Below are 14597 nucleotides of genomic sequence, written 5' to 3'. Positions count from 1 at the left end.
AAAAAAAGTCCATTACCCTTTTTTAACACTCTCAGGAGTACTTGAGGGTTGTCATAATAACAGTACATATGAATTGGCTACATGGACCTAACCGAAAAATAAAACCAAAGGACTGGGTTTTGACAGATAGTGGATCTAGTGATTCTGCAAGTTTATTGTTTCTTACCAACATGGAATTCGTTTTGGTGAACCACGAATCTAACAGTGTAATCTTCCATGGTGTTAGCACTTATGCAGCACTCAAGGGCTTGTTGCACTTTGCACTGTATAGGTGCTACAATGGGGTCTATCAGGATGTCCTGCTTCAGAGGCAATGGAATAATGTCTACTGTCACATTGGCAGAACTCTCCAAGTACTTCTGGGAGAATGTGCAGATGTAGGTGCCTGAAAGAAGCGACACAAAAACCATGCATCAGTCAACAGAGGTGCTCCTCAGCTTTCGCGTGGTCATGAGCCCTAATACCAAACAAGTACAGTGTTGTTGGCAGCGTCATGTCTTGCTGTCCTCCAGCAGTTATGATTCTAATTCTTTTTTTTTTATTTACTGTGGCACAGCTAGGGTTGTTGTAAATGATCTAGTATGGAGATTTCATTGCCTTTGTAGCCAATACAAACCAGGTTCACTCACCGCTCCAGTCCTGTGTGGCAGTCTCCACTCTTAGCACAGATGTGGCTGGAAATTTGCTATTTTTGATGCATGCGACACAGTCTACAGTTTTTGTGTTATTTCCAGACTGGATTTTCCAACTGATACTGTCATAATTGCTCACATCACTTTCACATGTTAGATTGAATTCATATCCCTCGGAAACTGATGAGTTTATGCTTGAAGTTATTGTTACATGGGCTAGGACAACATAAGATAAATGTCATATTATTGAAAGTCACTTGTTATAATCATTTGCTTGCAAGTGGCATGTGCCACAGAGGACACCTATGCGTTGAAGAGCTGATGGTCTGCTCCCTGACTCTTACCTCTCCGGAGGTACGTCACACTGATGTTTTGACTGTACCTGGCACCATGTCCAGTCTGCAGCTCACATGTATATGTCGTCACTGTACCTGACTTCTCAGGTGGGCATAGTGATTCATTGATGTTGAGCTTGTATTCAGTGCAGTTTTCACTGAAACTGGAGACTCCTAGAGAGAAATAAACATTCCTTGAAGGGCTATGGATGTCCAAAAATACCTGGCCTCTGGAAATCACAAGCAATCACTCTAGCTAAGGAAGTCCTTGTGGGTTTGTATGTAACCTTTGACAGCATGGCAATTCTAACTCATCATTGCTGAAGTTCATTCACACCTTTCACTCTCGCAACACTCACTTTGGTCTTCCAAAGGCTTGAATATGGCTTTCAGCACAGTGCTGAGCACCTACTGCCAAAACTAGTCTGAAAGCAACAACATTGCTTGGATTCCTCAGGAGAGGCCAAAATGAAGAGTATTCTGGTTCAGCCTGACCTCATTATCTGCAATATTTAGGATGAGTAAGGTAAGTAAAACAGGAGTAAGCACTGCAGATTTTAATGTCATCTTATTCTGAAGTAAATGTTTGGAGGTACTTGACAGTCATTCAACTTTAAATCTGAAGAGTGCTGGTTTGGCTCTAAGGGGAAAACCCCACTAAAGTGGTCCCATGCTGCAGCTGAAAGTGCATCTGGCATGAGAGCAGAGTTCCTGGGGGAAGGTCTGGCCACAGGGAATGAAGGGCAAAACAGCTTGTTACAGTAGGCTAGGATCAGCCCTGTCTCTGCAAGCCCTGCTCTACGCCAGTACCTGTCCTTTGGGGGAATGACTGTGTACATGAGCTTTGAAGGTTTCTCTCATTTTGCTGTCTTGCTTTCTGCTAGATTTCTTTTATAACCAACGGTTAACAATAAAGAGTTAATCCATACCCATAAAATATTAAGAGGGCAATAGGCTATTTATGACTATGATTCATAGATGTTTATGAATCTACGAATTCATAGATGTTTATTTCTGCTGAAGTTATTTTGTAACTCTTTGTAACACATTTTCTTGGCACTTCATTAACTCTTTATATCCACATTGTAAGTCTTGTGGGATGCCACTGTCTCAACTAGCATGTGGTGTATCTCAACTACAGGTGGAGAGGGAAATTGCACTCAGTATTTAGCTATGCTGCGGCTGTTTCAAAGTGTAGCACCTGCCTCTCTTCATTGCCAAATCTCGGTATGTGGTACACAGAAGCTTTTCAAGAGTGATTCTGGAGAGAGTAGTAGAGGCTGATGCACTCATCCTTGCTCTCAAAACTAGCCAATGCAGAAATAAACTTCTTGGAAAAAGTTGGTCCAGGCAGCAGTTCCCATCCAGGATGGCACAGTTTTAAGTGACAGTGTCTGCACAGTGCATGGAGATGCCCAGAATCCCACTGGCAGCTGCACAACACATATGGAGTCTGTACCATGCTGTCCATCCATTGTCATTCCCCCACCCCCCACCCTTTGGAGCACACCTTGTATCCATCCTAGGCCTTGGCCTTTGGAGTAGCCAATTAGGAGGAGATCTCTGAAGAACAAACAAACCTAGCAGGTGAAAGACAATATTTTTTTTTTTAATCTTACCTGTAATATAGATTGCTCCATTTACTTTCCAGTCACCAGTAAGTGACGGTAAGTGTCTGTCAATACAACAGGACAGCAGAAGACCATTTGTCTGCATTTCAGGACTGTTGCATGTAACATAGACATCATTTACGTTTGTAGTGAAGTGTATCGGAGAGACTGCTATTGTTTTTGTGGCCTTGTATATCAGTGTGTGAGACTGATTCCTCTTTGTGAAAATACAACTGTAGGAACCTGTAAAGCATAGGAGAAATCTTAGAACTGAGAACACATTTTGCTGGATTTTCCTCCACATTTGGAGTTAGGAGCTGGGAGCTACTTCCACACCTAGTTTTCACATCTCCCTGGTCTGCAATGGCTCTGCTACTTGCTAATCAAAATGTACCCTCAGGTCACCTGCAGTATGCTTTCTGCAGACTCCTGGTGCCAATGTATCCAGATTAGGCAGCTTCAGTGTTGATGGGTACTTGAGAAGAGACCAGCGCTCTGGGGCTGAAATATGTAAAATCTGGCTGAGTTGGTGTTTTGGGGATCTGTACATTGCCATAGTCCATGTGGCAGCAATATGTCATGGTCAGAATGCAGACTGACTGTGCAAAAGGTTTCTACACAGAATGGGTCAGAGATAGGTGCCAAGGGTGGACTCCACAGGAGCTGGCACTCTAGGTATAGACACATAGGCTGCTCAGAAGGTATTGCCAAAGAGAGCAGAGTATTTATCAGCCACTTTCTCCAGCACTTGTCCCCTGGACGCAGCCAGGCTTCCTTTTGAAATTGGGGATCAGATCTCCAAAATTTCTTCATATTTTAGGTATGTGGGCTTGCCTTCCCCATTGGGGTAGCCAAGTGAGTTGGCCACATATAGGAGAGGAGACACCAAGGTTCAGGGCATCCTTAGCCCCAAAAAGCTGGGACCCACAAGTTCTACCTTGCATATGTATGCCCAAATACCTGGTCACGGTCTACCTTCTTTGAAGCTGAATGTAAAATTCATGGTCCAAAGAGAAGAACTGAGTGGGAGCTTGAGTCAAAGCTCTGATAATACATGACAATTCCCGTGATAACTCCTCCTAGCAAAAAGCCACCAATTTACCTGTCTTTGATTTTCAAAAAGTCCTAAACATGAACACACGAAAAACTAACTCAGAGCTCTGATTAGTTAGGTTATGTTTGCAAAGGGGGCAAAGGCCTTCAAGGACAAATTCAAGCATGGCCTCAAGTTACCACACCAAAAGGGTGGGAAGGCCTCACAGCCATGCCGTCACTGCTGTCTCCTGTGATGTGGCAGGACGTGAAGCCTGGCACTGAGAATACCCAGGCCTGTACAGCGACTTCAGTCAGTTCATATCTTACTGGCAATGACAGTCAGTACGTAGTTCACTAAAGAAAAAAAAAACCACCAGAAAATTATGAGGAACAGTGTATTTTTCACAATTACTCTAGGAAAATGCAGTCACTGCATTCCTCTGTGCTTTTTATAGAACTAACCACACTAGAGATTTGCATCTGCTGTTTTGTGATAGAAAATCATACCAGAATCCTTCGTTGTAATGTTGAAAATTCTAAGAGTCGACTTTGAGGTACTCCTTGAAACTCTTCTCTCCACTGAATACGGGAACCTGACTGAGATGATCCGATCAAAGTGATACCAGGTCACATTCTCTAATGCTGCATTTATCTCACAATTCAGACTTACTGTAAGCCCTTCAAAAATGTCTACAGGGCTTACAGTGAAGTTTGTCTGATCTGGGAAAACAAAGAGCAACATTTTGCATTATTGTCATTTCTGCTGATGTCTATATGGTGTCTTTCATCTCGTGGGAATTCTTGGTGCTTCACAATAATATGCACTCAGCATCAGTTGCAGGGCACTACCTCTGATAAAAGCTATGCAATTTTCCCGCCTCATATTCTACTGTCTTTGTCAGCCAACGATCCCAGAAGGTTTTATACAGAGAGACAGAAATATTATCACTACCACTACTTTCTAAGTAGATAAACTGAGAGGAGAAGGAACTGAGACAGACAGTCCAGTGCTCAGTGCACTGAGAGTACAGCGTCTCTGGGGCGCTTGATCAGGCAACTGAACTGGAACACACTGCCCAGCAGCAGCATGGAAAATAGGCCAAGGAAGCTGGGGGAACCTGTTCTCATACAAACTGCAAGAGGTTTTTGTTTTCTTTGAAGAAGTGGGCAGTGCTTGCAGCCTGATATGCTAGGAGCTGTCTCAGTTCTGCAGGTGAACTTAAGGGTATCCAATTTCCCATGGAAAAACTGCATCGGGGTTCAGTGGAGTAGCTGGAAGGATTTGGCTTTCCGTGGCCATCTCACGTGAGTCCTAAGCTTTGGTGGCACAGGATGAAATGGAACAGCCAGAGAAACAAATGGTTTTTGAAGGTCCAGTACCAAATAATGAGCAGTATAAGGCAGCTGCATGGTTCAGGCTAGAAATACTAAAGTAAATATTGAAGGAAAATACTGAGAGAGCTTTAAACTTACCAGTTATTTCTGTGATAAAGGTATCTTGGTTTAGCTGGTACAATGCATTTAGATATAGTGGTACATTTTTGTTGGAATTTGCTATCTGATCAAAGCTTGCTGTTCCTGCTTTTACTTGGTAGTTCACTAAGACACTTCCAGGCCTAAACAGATGCAAGAGTGAGAGAAGCACCAGAATCAAATATCCTTGCATATTAGTGGTTTTCTGTGTTGTGGTAACCCATCTTTCATGGCTAGGAAGGCTTCACAGAGCTCAACTGTGAAGGCTCCTGTTGTGGCTCAAGACTTGCTCTGGTATACAAGAAGGTTGTGCTACAGCTTTTACCAAAGTAAGAACACCTTTACATGACATCTCCTTTGTCTGCTGTCTATTTCTAGTAAAATTCTCTTAGAAAACCTAAAATACAGTTGCATTTAAATATGTGTGGGCTTAAGTAATATCTCTTTCATCCAGACACAGTGTTATACCCAGAGTCAATTTACTAATTCATCTTCCTGATGATGTTGATGATGATGATGATGATGATAGGTTTACTCGCAACCTTTTCCCCTTTTGGGTGGAATTCAGTCTTTCCCACAAAACACTTCGATCCAGATGGAGAATGATTATGTGTCTTGGACTTTTGCACAGTAGTGAATTTTACTCTCAATCCTATTTCAATGCTAATAGTTGGGCTTTCCTTTGCAGCTATTATACTGTTATTCTGTATGTATATATGGGGCATGGGTTCTAGTCAGAGTGAATGTAGTCTTTGCTGACCCATGTCTCCTTGAGACCGGACAGAAAGATTTGTGTCTTCCAGGAAAAAAATGAAATTGTTTACTTACCTGAAACCAATTACCGTTGCTGATACAAAGCCTGGTAAACATCTGTAGCTAGCATTAAACTGTAAACAAAGACATATTAAATGATGTAAGTTCTGTGTATATCACTCTAGCGTGCTTAAAATAAGAAAGTCTTCATTCAGTATTGCAGTGAATAAGGGTATGTAACTTATCTGATAGAACAGGCCTGGTGCTCTTCCCACTGTCATGGGATAAATTTGTATTGATGGTTTCATTTTATATGTGCTTATGTGGATTTAAGCTGGGACAAATAATGTGATTTCTTTTTTCATGCTTTTGGTGCAAAACATTCCTGAATACTTCCCTGTCACTAGCATATTAAAATGAATGGGAATATTGTCATCGCCTTTCAATGGAAGTCAGATTTGGCCCACTTTGTAGCTACCACTGCTGCCTACGTCACAGCTCCCCATAGAGACAGTGACAATGCACCCTATTCCCAGATACTTTGGGTAAATACCGTTATTTCTTAGAGGGCTTTCTACCTTCAGAGATGGAAAACTAAATTCATTACCGCTTTTTCAAGGTCAGCTTTGTACTTTTTGTATAATTCAGAAGAAGTATCATTGAGATCATCCGAAAAGTCTGTGTCGAGCCTCACTGACATAGTCATTACAATGGGCTCTCCCATACCACATGGGTCTGTAAGGAGAAACATAAAAATAAATGTAAAAATAATCAAAAGCAGTGCTTACAGAGTGATTTCTTAGGGTTTTTTTCCTAACTTAATAATAGAATCTTAGAATCAGACTATGGTTTGGGTTGGAAGGGATGTTTAAAGATCTAGTCCAACCCCAATAAGCAATAAGCAGGGACTTCCAAACTGATCTTGAACACGTCTGATGATGGGGCACCCATAACTTTTCTGGGCAGCCTGTTCCAGTGCCTCACTACCCTCATCATAAAGAATTTCTTCCTTATATCTAGCCCGAATCTACTCTCTTTCACTTTAAAACTGTTCCCCCTTGTCCTGTTACTACAGGTCCCACTAAAAAGTCTGTCTCCATCTTTCTCATGTGCCCCCTTTAAGTAATGAAAGGCCACAGGAAGGTCTCCCCGCAGCCTTCTCTCCTCCAGGCTCAGTAACCCCAGTTCTCTCAGCCTGTCCTCATAGGAGAGGTGTTCTTGCCATCTGACCATTTTCGTGGCCCTCCTCTGGACCAGTTCCAACAGGTCCCTGTCTGTCCTATGCTGAGGACCCCAGAGCTGGACACAGTCAGGTCAAGGTCCCTCTGGATGACATCCCTTCCCTCTCGTGCATCAAGTGCACCACTCAGCTTGGTGTGACCTGCAAACTTGATGAGGATGTACTCAATCCCACTGTCTATGTTATTGATGAAGATATTAAATAGTACAGGTCCTTGAGGACATCACTTGTTGCTGGCTTCCACTTAGATGTTAAGCCATTGACTATAACTTTGGGCGTGGCCATCCAACCAGCTCTTTATCCATCTAACAGTCCATCTGTCAAACCCATATCTCTCCAACTTAGCAGCAAGAATGTTGTGGGGGATCATATTGAAGGCCTTACAAAAGTCTAGGTAGATGACATCTGTAGCTCTTCCCTTATCCACTCCATCCTATAAGACCGCTAGATTAGTCAGGCACAATTTGCCCTTGCTGAAACCATCCTAATCCTAAATCAAAATCTTACAACTTGCCCAGATTCATCTGTATAATAGGGAAGTTAGAATTCTCCTAATTTTCTATATCTAATTTAGATGCCTGGCATCTGCTAGGTAACTAGGCTCCCTCTCCAGTTGATGCAAAGCTGTAGACACCTTCAAAAGGTGATACAATCAGAAGGTGATAGGCAGCTTTCCGGCAACAGTTGAATTGCTACATAGTGGAAGTTACACAGGATGATTTTCTGCCTATGTTTCACTGAAATGAGTGGAAAAATCCTCAGTGACTTTGCGAGGGTAATGTTCTGGGTGAAGAGCCATCAATGGGTACAAAAGAATGTAAAATGTTTAGAGAGATACTGGAATTTTCTAAGCTGGGTCCATTTAAGGACATGCCCATACCATGCAGTGGAGGAGCATTGTACCCAGGACCCTGGACTTCTATGGGGTGTGTGACTTCAACATGGAAGAGATCCTAGCTCTAGTCCTGGAAATAATATAGCAGTATTGATATGGGGCTGCCCTGTGATAAAAGCATTGCCTCTAAGCAGAGTTGATTAGAACGGTCTTGCTGACAGCAGTGGACTAATTCCAGCTTTAGGGCTGCCTCTGGGTATCTCTGCATGCTGCTCCATCATAAATCAGAGGCAGAGTCTTGTGGGGGTTTGTCTCAGATTGCAGAGACAATGGGTAGTGCTCCACCCCAGTGATGCCAAGCCTAAGTGTCCAGTCATCAGCCAGGTTCCTAAAAACTCTTGAGCACCTTGTCACAAGAGTCATGAAGTAAAACCAAAGATACATGCTGGGGTTTTTTGTTCCTTCTCTTCTCTTGAGTGCTATGGCACACTTTGGTCACATTTGTAAGTTCCTCTGTTGAAAATCTGTTGAGATGAAACTTTCTTTGCTTAGTGGAAGCTGAAAGTCCCAAAGAGGTATGTGAGTGTGGGGCACTAAATATCTGCAAGTACTTGGGTCAAGGTGGGACCACATCACAAAGAGAAGAGCTCTAGACCATCTCTACAGATTTTCCATGGTCATGGGCAATGTGGTAGCCAGCTCAGTCCTGACGTGCTGCTTTATCACACCTTTAACACTATTCCATTTTCTAACCAGTATATGAGTTCTACAATGATGAAGTTCAGCACTGTTTCTCCTTACCTTCAGCCTGAGGCTCACAGTAAGGCCCGTAGAAAGGCATCTCCTTCATGTAGCCACAGGGCATGTCAGGTGCTAGGCTGACAGAAGGGCAGGGTATCAAGTCACTGCACACCGCACTTGGCCAGGCATATCCATTTTCACAGGAACAACAGCTATTGTTCTCACCATTGGACAGGCAGACTAGTGGCAGACAGAGGGAGAAATACTATTGGAATAATGTATTGCATGATATATATTTGCCCTGCTGTATCTTTATGCCAGTGATCTCAACTAAATGTTGCCCTTCTTGTGAGTTCACTTGAATGATGCAAACATGATGATCTGACGCCTTGCAAATCTTACTATACTAGTTATAAATTATTAACCAGACTGGTATGGGGATAAGTCTGATCAATCACTGCTAAGTAATTGAATGGACATGTGAAGCCTGACCCTAAAAATTTACCAGCATATTAGCCAGGGTCCTATGATAGATTTCAGACTGGATATTTCTGTATTGCCTGGTTTAAAAGCAAATGTATAGGCTTTTAAAGGTTGCAAAAGCAAGTAATGGTCATTCAAAGTCCTAGTGGCTAGTGAGATTCTGTGTCCTTCTGACTGTATCATGACAGATGCTGCATGAGAGGTGACATTATCACAAAGTGCTTTAAAGACAAAAGTTCCCTCTAATAATAATTTAAAAAAACCCACCTCGCCATAAGCTTTTCTGCTCTTAATGTGCCATTGGCAAAGTAAGGTATTAACAAAGTGATTTTCACACTTTGCATGTGACCCTGAAGGCCTTTAAAAGATTCATTTGCATGTTGTTTTGAGAACTGATGAATGCTCCCTTTCACCGCTTTATGGGCCACTGATAAGAAAGTACCAAATCTCCTCCTATACTGTCGTAACTGCTTGGTGTGCTCCTATATCATGTGCTGTATTATTTACTTGGATGTGATGTTACACAACCACAACTCATGTAATAAAACCCGTCTGATATCTTGCCTGTAAGAATACATTTAGTGAGTTCCATCAGGAAAAGATTACATCTCATGCAGCCTGTCTCTGTCAGGGTCAGAGTACATCCTCTTACAGCAATTTACGTTCCAAATACAAGTGGAGGGAAGTAAACAGTCTGATAACCACTGTCGCAGCTTCCTGAAACTTGAAAGTAACTCAGACTGCTTGTTAGTCAAACTGGAGTAAAATCCTTTGGCTTAGGCTTCCTCTGGCTTTGTCCCTTCCTTAGGAAAAAAAAAAAGCATTCAAGGGATATTCCTAATGTGGACATTATATAAAGAGGAATGGTAGGATGCAGATAACAAAACCTGCTGTTGTGTGTTAGAGCGTCAGTCTTGTTGGGTCTTTCAGTAGGCAGCAGAGAGAGTTAGTTTTGCTCATTTCTAAGCGTGATGGGTGGTAAAACTGAGATCAAACACTGGCAATAAAGCATATCACCCAGAATGTAAAAATAAATAACCAACCCACCTGTTGTAACGTTGATGTTTGAAACTGTCATTTCTACATTTGAAATATTTGTTGAAACTGGAAGCATAAGGTTTTTGAAATACTCTTTGATTGGCTCCAGAAAAGATGAATCCATAAGGCTTACTTCAATGTCAACAGTGTACTCCAGAGGGGGCAGGTCAAAAGTAAGCACTGAAAGAGAAATTGCATAAGACTGCAAAGTTGTGTGTGAGGGTAAATCACAAACTGATGGCTTCCAGTTTGGCAGCTGGGCTCTTTGTTGTTATTTAATGGTAGCTTAGTGTGGCATTCTGCTTAGGAAATCTTGCTTCTTACTCAGCAGATATTCTGCAAGTATTTTATCTGCTGCTTGTCTGACAAAAGACAGATTTCTTTGGTGTCAGAGCAATAGGAAGCTGATGTAAATGGCATTATATATAAACAGAAAAGCTGTCTCATCCCTTCTCTCCTTTGACTCAGCAAGTGGATGCATTGTCAACCACAGACTGAAGCCATAAAGGATCATCTTGTGACCCCTGTACTGCTAAGAGGCTTGGGGTTTTTTCTACACCATGTATTTAAACTTGCATAGAAGATGTGTTTATATATGTCATCATATGGATGCCATCCAGAGGGACATGGACAAGCTTGAAAAGTGGGCCCCGTGTGAACCTCATGAAGTTCAACAAGGCATCAAGGCCAAGTGCAAGGTCAGGGCAATCCCCAGTATCAGTTCAGGCTGGGAGATGAAGAGACTGTGAGCCCTGCAGAGAAGGGCTTGGGGGTACTGGGGGATGGAAAGCTGGACATGAGCCAACAATGTGCGCTCGCAGCCCAGAAGCCAACCGTGCCCTGGGCTGCATCCCCAGCAGCGTGGGCAGCCGGGCGAGGGAGGGGGTTCTGCCCCTCTGCTCCGCTCTGTGAGACCCCCCTGCAGTGCTGCCTCCAGCTCGGGGCTCCTCAGTGCAGGAAGGACAGGGACCTGTTGGAGCAGGGCCAGAGGAGGGACACAAAAATGGTCAGAGGCCTGGAACACCTCTCCTATGAGAGTTGGGGTTATTGAGCCTGGAGGAGAGAAGGCTGCGTGGAGACCTTATTGCGGCCTTTCAATACTTAAAGGGGGCATATGAGAAAGATGGAGACAGACTTTTTAGTGGGACCTGTAGTAACAGGACAAGGGGGAACAGTTTTAAAGTGAAAGAGAGTAGATTCAGGCTAGATATAAGGAAGAAATTCTTTATGATGAGGGTAGTGAGGCACTGGAACAGGCTGCCCGAAAAGTTGTGGGTGCCCCCATCCCTGGAAACATTCAAGGTCAGGCTGGACGGGGCTCTGAGCAACCTGATCTGGTTGAAGATGTCCCTGCTTATTGCAGGGGGGTTGGACTAGATGATCTTTAAAGGTCCCTTCCAACCTAAACCATTGTCTGATTTTATGATTCTGTGTCAATCTCTGACCAAACAAAAATTTCCACCCCTTTTGTTTGTGCCTTTGCTACTGTACTGGTTTTGGCTGGGGTAGAGTTAAATTTCTTCACAGTAGCTTGTATGGGCCTATGTTTTGGATTTGTAATGAAAATAATGTTAATAACACAACATTCTAGTTCTTGTGGAAAATTTCTTACACAGCGTCAAGGCTTTCTCTTTTTCCCGCTTTGTCCTCCCAGCAAGTAGGCTGGGGGTGCACAAGAAGCTGGACAGGGATGTAGCTGTGACAAGTGAACCCAACTGACCAATATGATGTCACACACTATATGACCTGGAGCATGTGGTCCACACCATATGATGTCACACTCAACAATAAAAGCTGGAGGAAGAAGAAGGAGGAGGGGGACATTCCGGAGTGCTGGCGCTTGTCTTCCCAAGTAACCACTACACATGGTGGAGCCGTGCTTTCATGGAGATGGCTGAACACCTGCCTGCCCATGGGGAGTAGTGGATGAATTCCTTGTCTTGCTTTACCGATTAAACTGTCTTTATCTCAACCCATGAGTTTTCTCACTTTTGCTTTTCTGATTCTGTCTCCCTGCTGGGAGACAGAATCCTCTGGGGGGAGAGTGAGCAAGCAGCTGGGTGGTGCTTAGCTGCCAGCTGGGGTTGAACCACACCAGCTACTTCCCCTTGATGGTCACAGTTCAGTACCTCAAGAGATGCTGTCCCCGATAGTGATTTCACCCTCGGCTTACTAGAAATCTGCTCTGTTACCACAGATTTGTATACGTACTGTTTCGCTTCTGCCTTTGCATCTCTGACTGGAAGCTTTCCTCTCCTAGCGCACTGTCAAGCTGTGGAAAAAAGAGAGTGATGTTCTGTAAAAAGACAAGAAGCGAAGCTTTAGCTTCTGTTGTTGGCATGAAAGAATTAGTGAATAAAATACCAGCATAGATAATTTTTTACCTCCAGCAATCTTTACCCCTCCCCACCCCCCTTTTCCTCTTCAAACAGAATATTTATATTTCCAAGCAGGGAAACGTTAAACACCAGTTAAGGGATGTACTGAGATTGCAGGTGTCTCTATGCCTACCTCTGCAAGGCAATTGTCTCTGCTTAGCAGAAATTCTGTGTCGGAGCTGCAAACCAGCTATGGGGCTGATGCAGTGCTCTCAGTCCTGGGCCAGCTTGCAAACTGCGTGGGAGACCTGGCCACTCAGCCTTTGAATCCAGAAAGTGATTACCCTCATATTACCCTCACATTACCCTCATACCCTCGTATTACCCTCATATTACCTTCCTCTTCATTCTGAGCTTCCAGCTCTGCAGTAGCAAAGCCAGCCTCAGTAGAAGTAGAAAGGGGAATGAAATGTCTTGGCTCCAGCTCAGGTGTCAGGTCCGCTCTTTTGTGGGCTATCGGTAACACACAGTTGACCAGGGCAGTGGTGGCGCAATTACAGTATGGCTGGGTTCATGCAGGGTGGAGCCAAGTGAGATGCAGACCATCTTATTTTTGTAATCATGCCCTAAATATACATTGGCACCACAGTTAGCGAGAAAGGCTCAAGAACAAGCGAAGACGCAGGCAGGAAATTTGCAGCTTTGCCAGATTCTTAAGTTCTACTGAAATCTTTATTTACAAAGAGGGTAAATAGCTTGGCAAGTCTTAAGTCATCTCTTTACATAAAGGAACCATCTGGTGTGTGATATCTTCATATCGCAGCTGCGCCGGCAGTGAAGATCCCAAGGTACGTTTGCATTTTTGCACTGCTAGAGTAACTACCTTTCACCTTAGAGATTAACTGCAAAAGTTACAAAAAGCCCACTGTGATCCACTTCTTCCCCCAGCGGTTTTCTTTTTTAATCATTCTCCCAAATAACTATAGGGTATTTCTATATTGTTAAATGCTTCACATATTTCACACCATTAAGTGCTGAATCATTTGTAAGATCAACCATGGATTAACAGTGCTAAAAATTAAATTCTTACTCTTTTCATTAAAATGCATAACTGTTGAGCTGAAGACAGTTTGAAAAAAAAAACAGAGCAAACAAAATACTTGGTCACTATTAGACATTTGCCAAAGGGCAGACGGGGCTGCTGGAACCAGCTCTATCTTGGTTTGCCAAGACAGGGGATGGTAGCAGAAACAATTTAGGGAGTTCTCACCTTCCTCTTCACCTCTCCTTGCCTTTTTTCAACCTGCCCAAAAAAGCACATTGTGTCCTGGTCAGGCCATCAGAACTAAGGTCCCTTTGGTGCTAGGGGCTGAATATAGATGTTAGAATCTGTTTTGGCTTGATAGGGTTCATAATGTAGAAGTCAAAAGAAGTATCTTCTGATCTAATAATAATTTTGTTAGACCAAAGGCTGGTAGATTTGTAGACTAGTTTTCTTTACCAGCCTATATTAACTTCCATTTGGTCAGTCCCTTTGCTTCTCTGTTCCTCTTCTGTCATTTCTAGTTCGGGACTATTTGTGCAGAAACAGTTACCGAACCCATATACAGGATGAAGCACAAAACAGATTTCCATAATTTGCACTATTGATGAAACAAAAGAGGTATGTGAAAATTATAGAAAAAGTGATAAACTGAAGTAAAGTGTGAGTTCAAGCGCAACACCTAAACACCAGTCACTCAGGAGTGGCATTTTAGTCAGCTGTACTCATGTCCTACCATGAAGAGTGGTGAGGCTCCTGTCACCTACCTGTAAGCCTCTTTGGACCTAAGCTAGTTCTGTTGACTTATTTAGTGTCTCTCTCTCATAGGAAGGGTGAATCCCATCCAGGAACAGTGCCCATGTAACTGTTACCTAGAACAGCAATTTAAATCCCTTGCAGACTAACACAAGTGAAAATCCAGAAGTTTTGCTCAGTTCCTTCTGGAGAGGCTTTAAGACTGGGAGGCAAGAAGAACCCGTTCCTGGATTTCTCCATCTCTTTAACACACTGGGGAGACTCTGGGTTCAATTTCCCCACCTGATCTTATACTGACTTCCTCTA

At 43.2% G+C, this 14597-nt stretch overlaps 1 protein-coding gene across 3 annotated transcripts in view; it reads right to left on the bottom strand.

The window, feature by feature from the left end:
- The window catches only part of ADGRF5 (adhesion G protein-coupled receptor F5), a 48025-nt gene that overhangs the window by 14444 nt on the left and 18984 nt on the right, over positions 1-14597 (bottom strand). For all 3 annotated transcript variants that reach the window (XM_064448170.1, XM_064448172.1, XM_064448171.1), the window contains 11 exons: positions 12387-12447; positions 10185-10355; positions 8715-8894; positions 6446-6573; positions 5914-5972; positions 5086-5228; positions 4120-4332; positions 2587-2820; positions 977-1141; positions 630-848; positions 167-385 (listed from right to left, as the gene is read on the bottom strand). In XM_064448170.1, coding sequence (XP_064304240.1) covers positions 167-385; positions 630-848; positions 977-1141; positions 2587-2820; positions 4120-4332; positions 5086-5228; positions 5914-5972; positions 6446-6573; positions 8715-8894; positions 10185-10355; positions 12387-12447 — 1792 coding nt within the window. The remainder of the gene's footprint in view (positions 1-166; positions 386-629; positions 849-976; positions 1142-2586; positions 2821-4119; positions 4333-5085; positions 5229-5913; positions 5973-6445; positions 6574-8714; positions 8895-10184; positions 10356-12386; positions 12448-14597) is intronic.

Source organism: Phalacrocorax carbo, chromosome 3 (assembly GCF_963921805.1).
Source record: "Phalacrocorax carbo chromosome 3, bPhaCar2.1, whole genome shotgun sequence".
Classification (NCBI taxonomy): Eukaryota; Metazoa; Chordata; class Aves; order Suliformes; family Phalacrocoracidae; genus Phalacrocorax; species Phalacrocorax carbo.
This window is presented reverse-complemented; position numbering and strand designations above follow the sequence as displayed.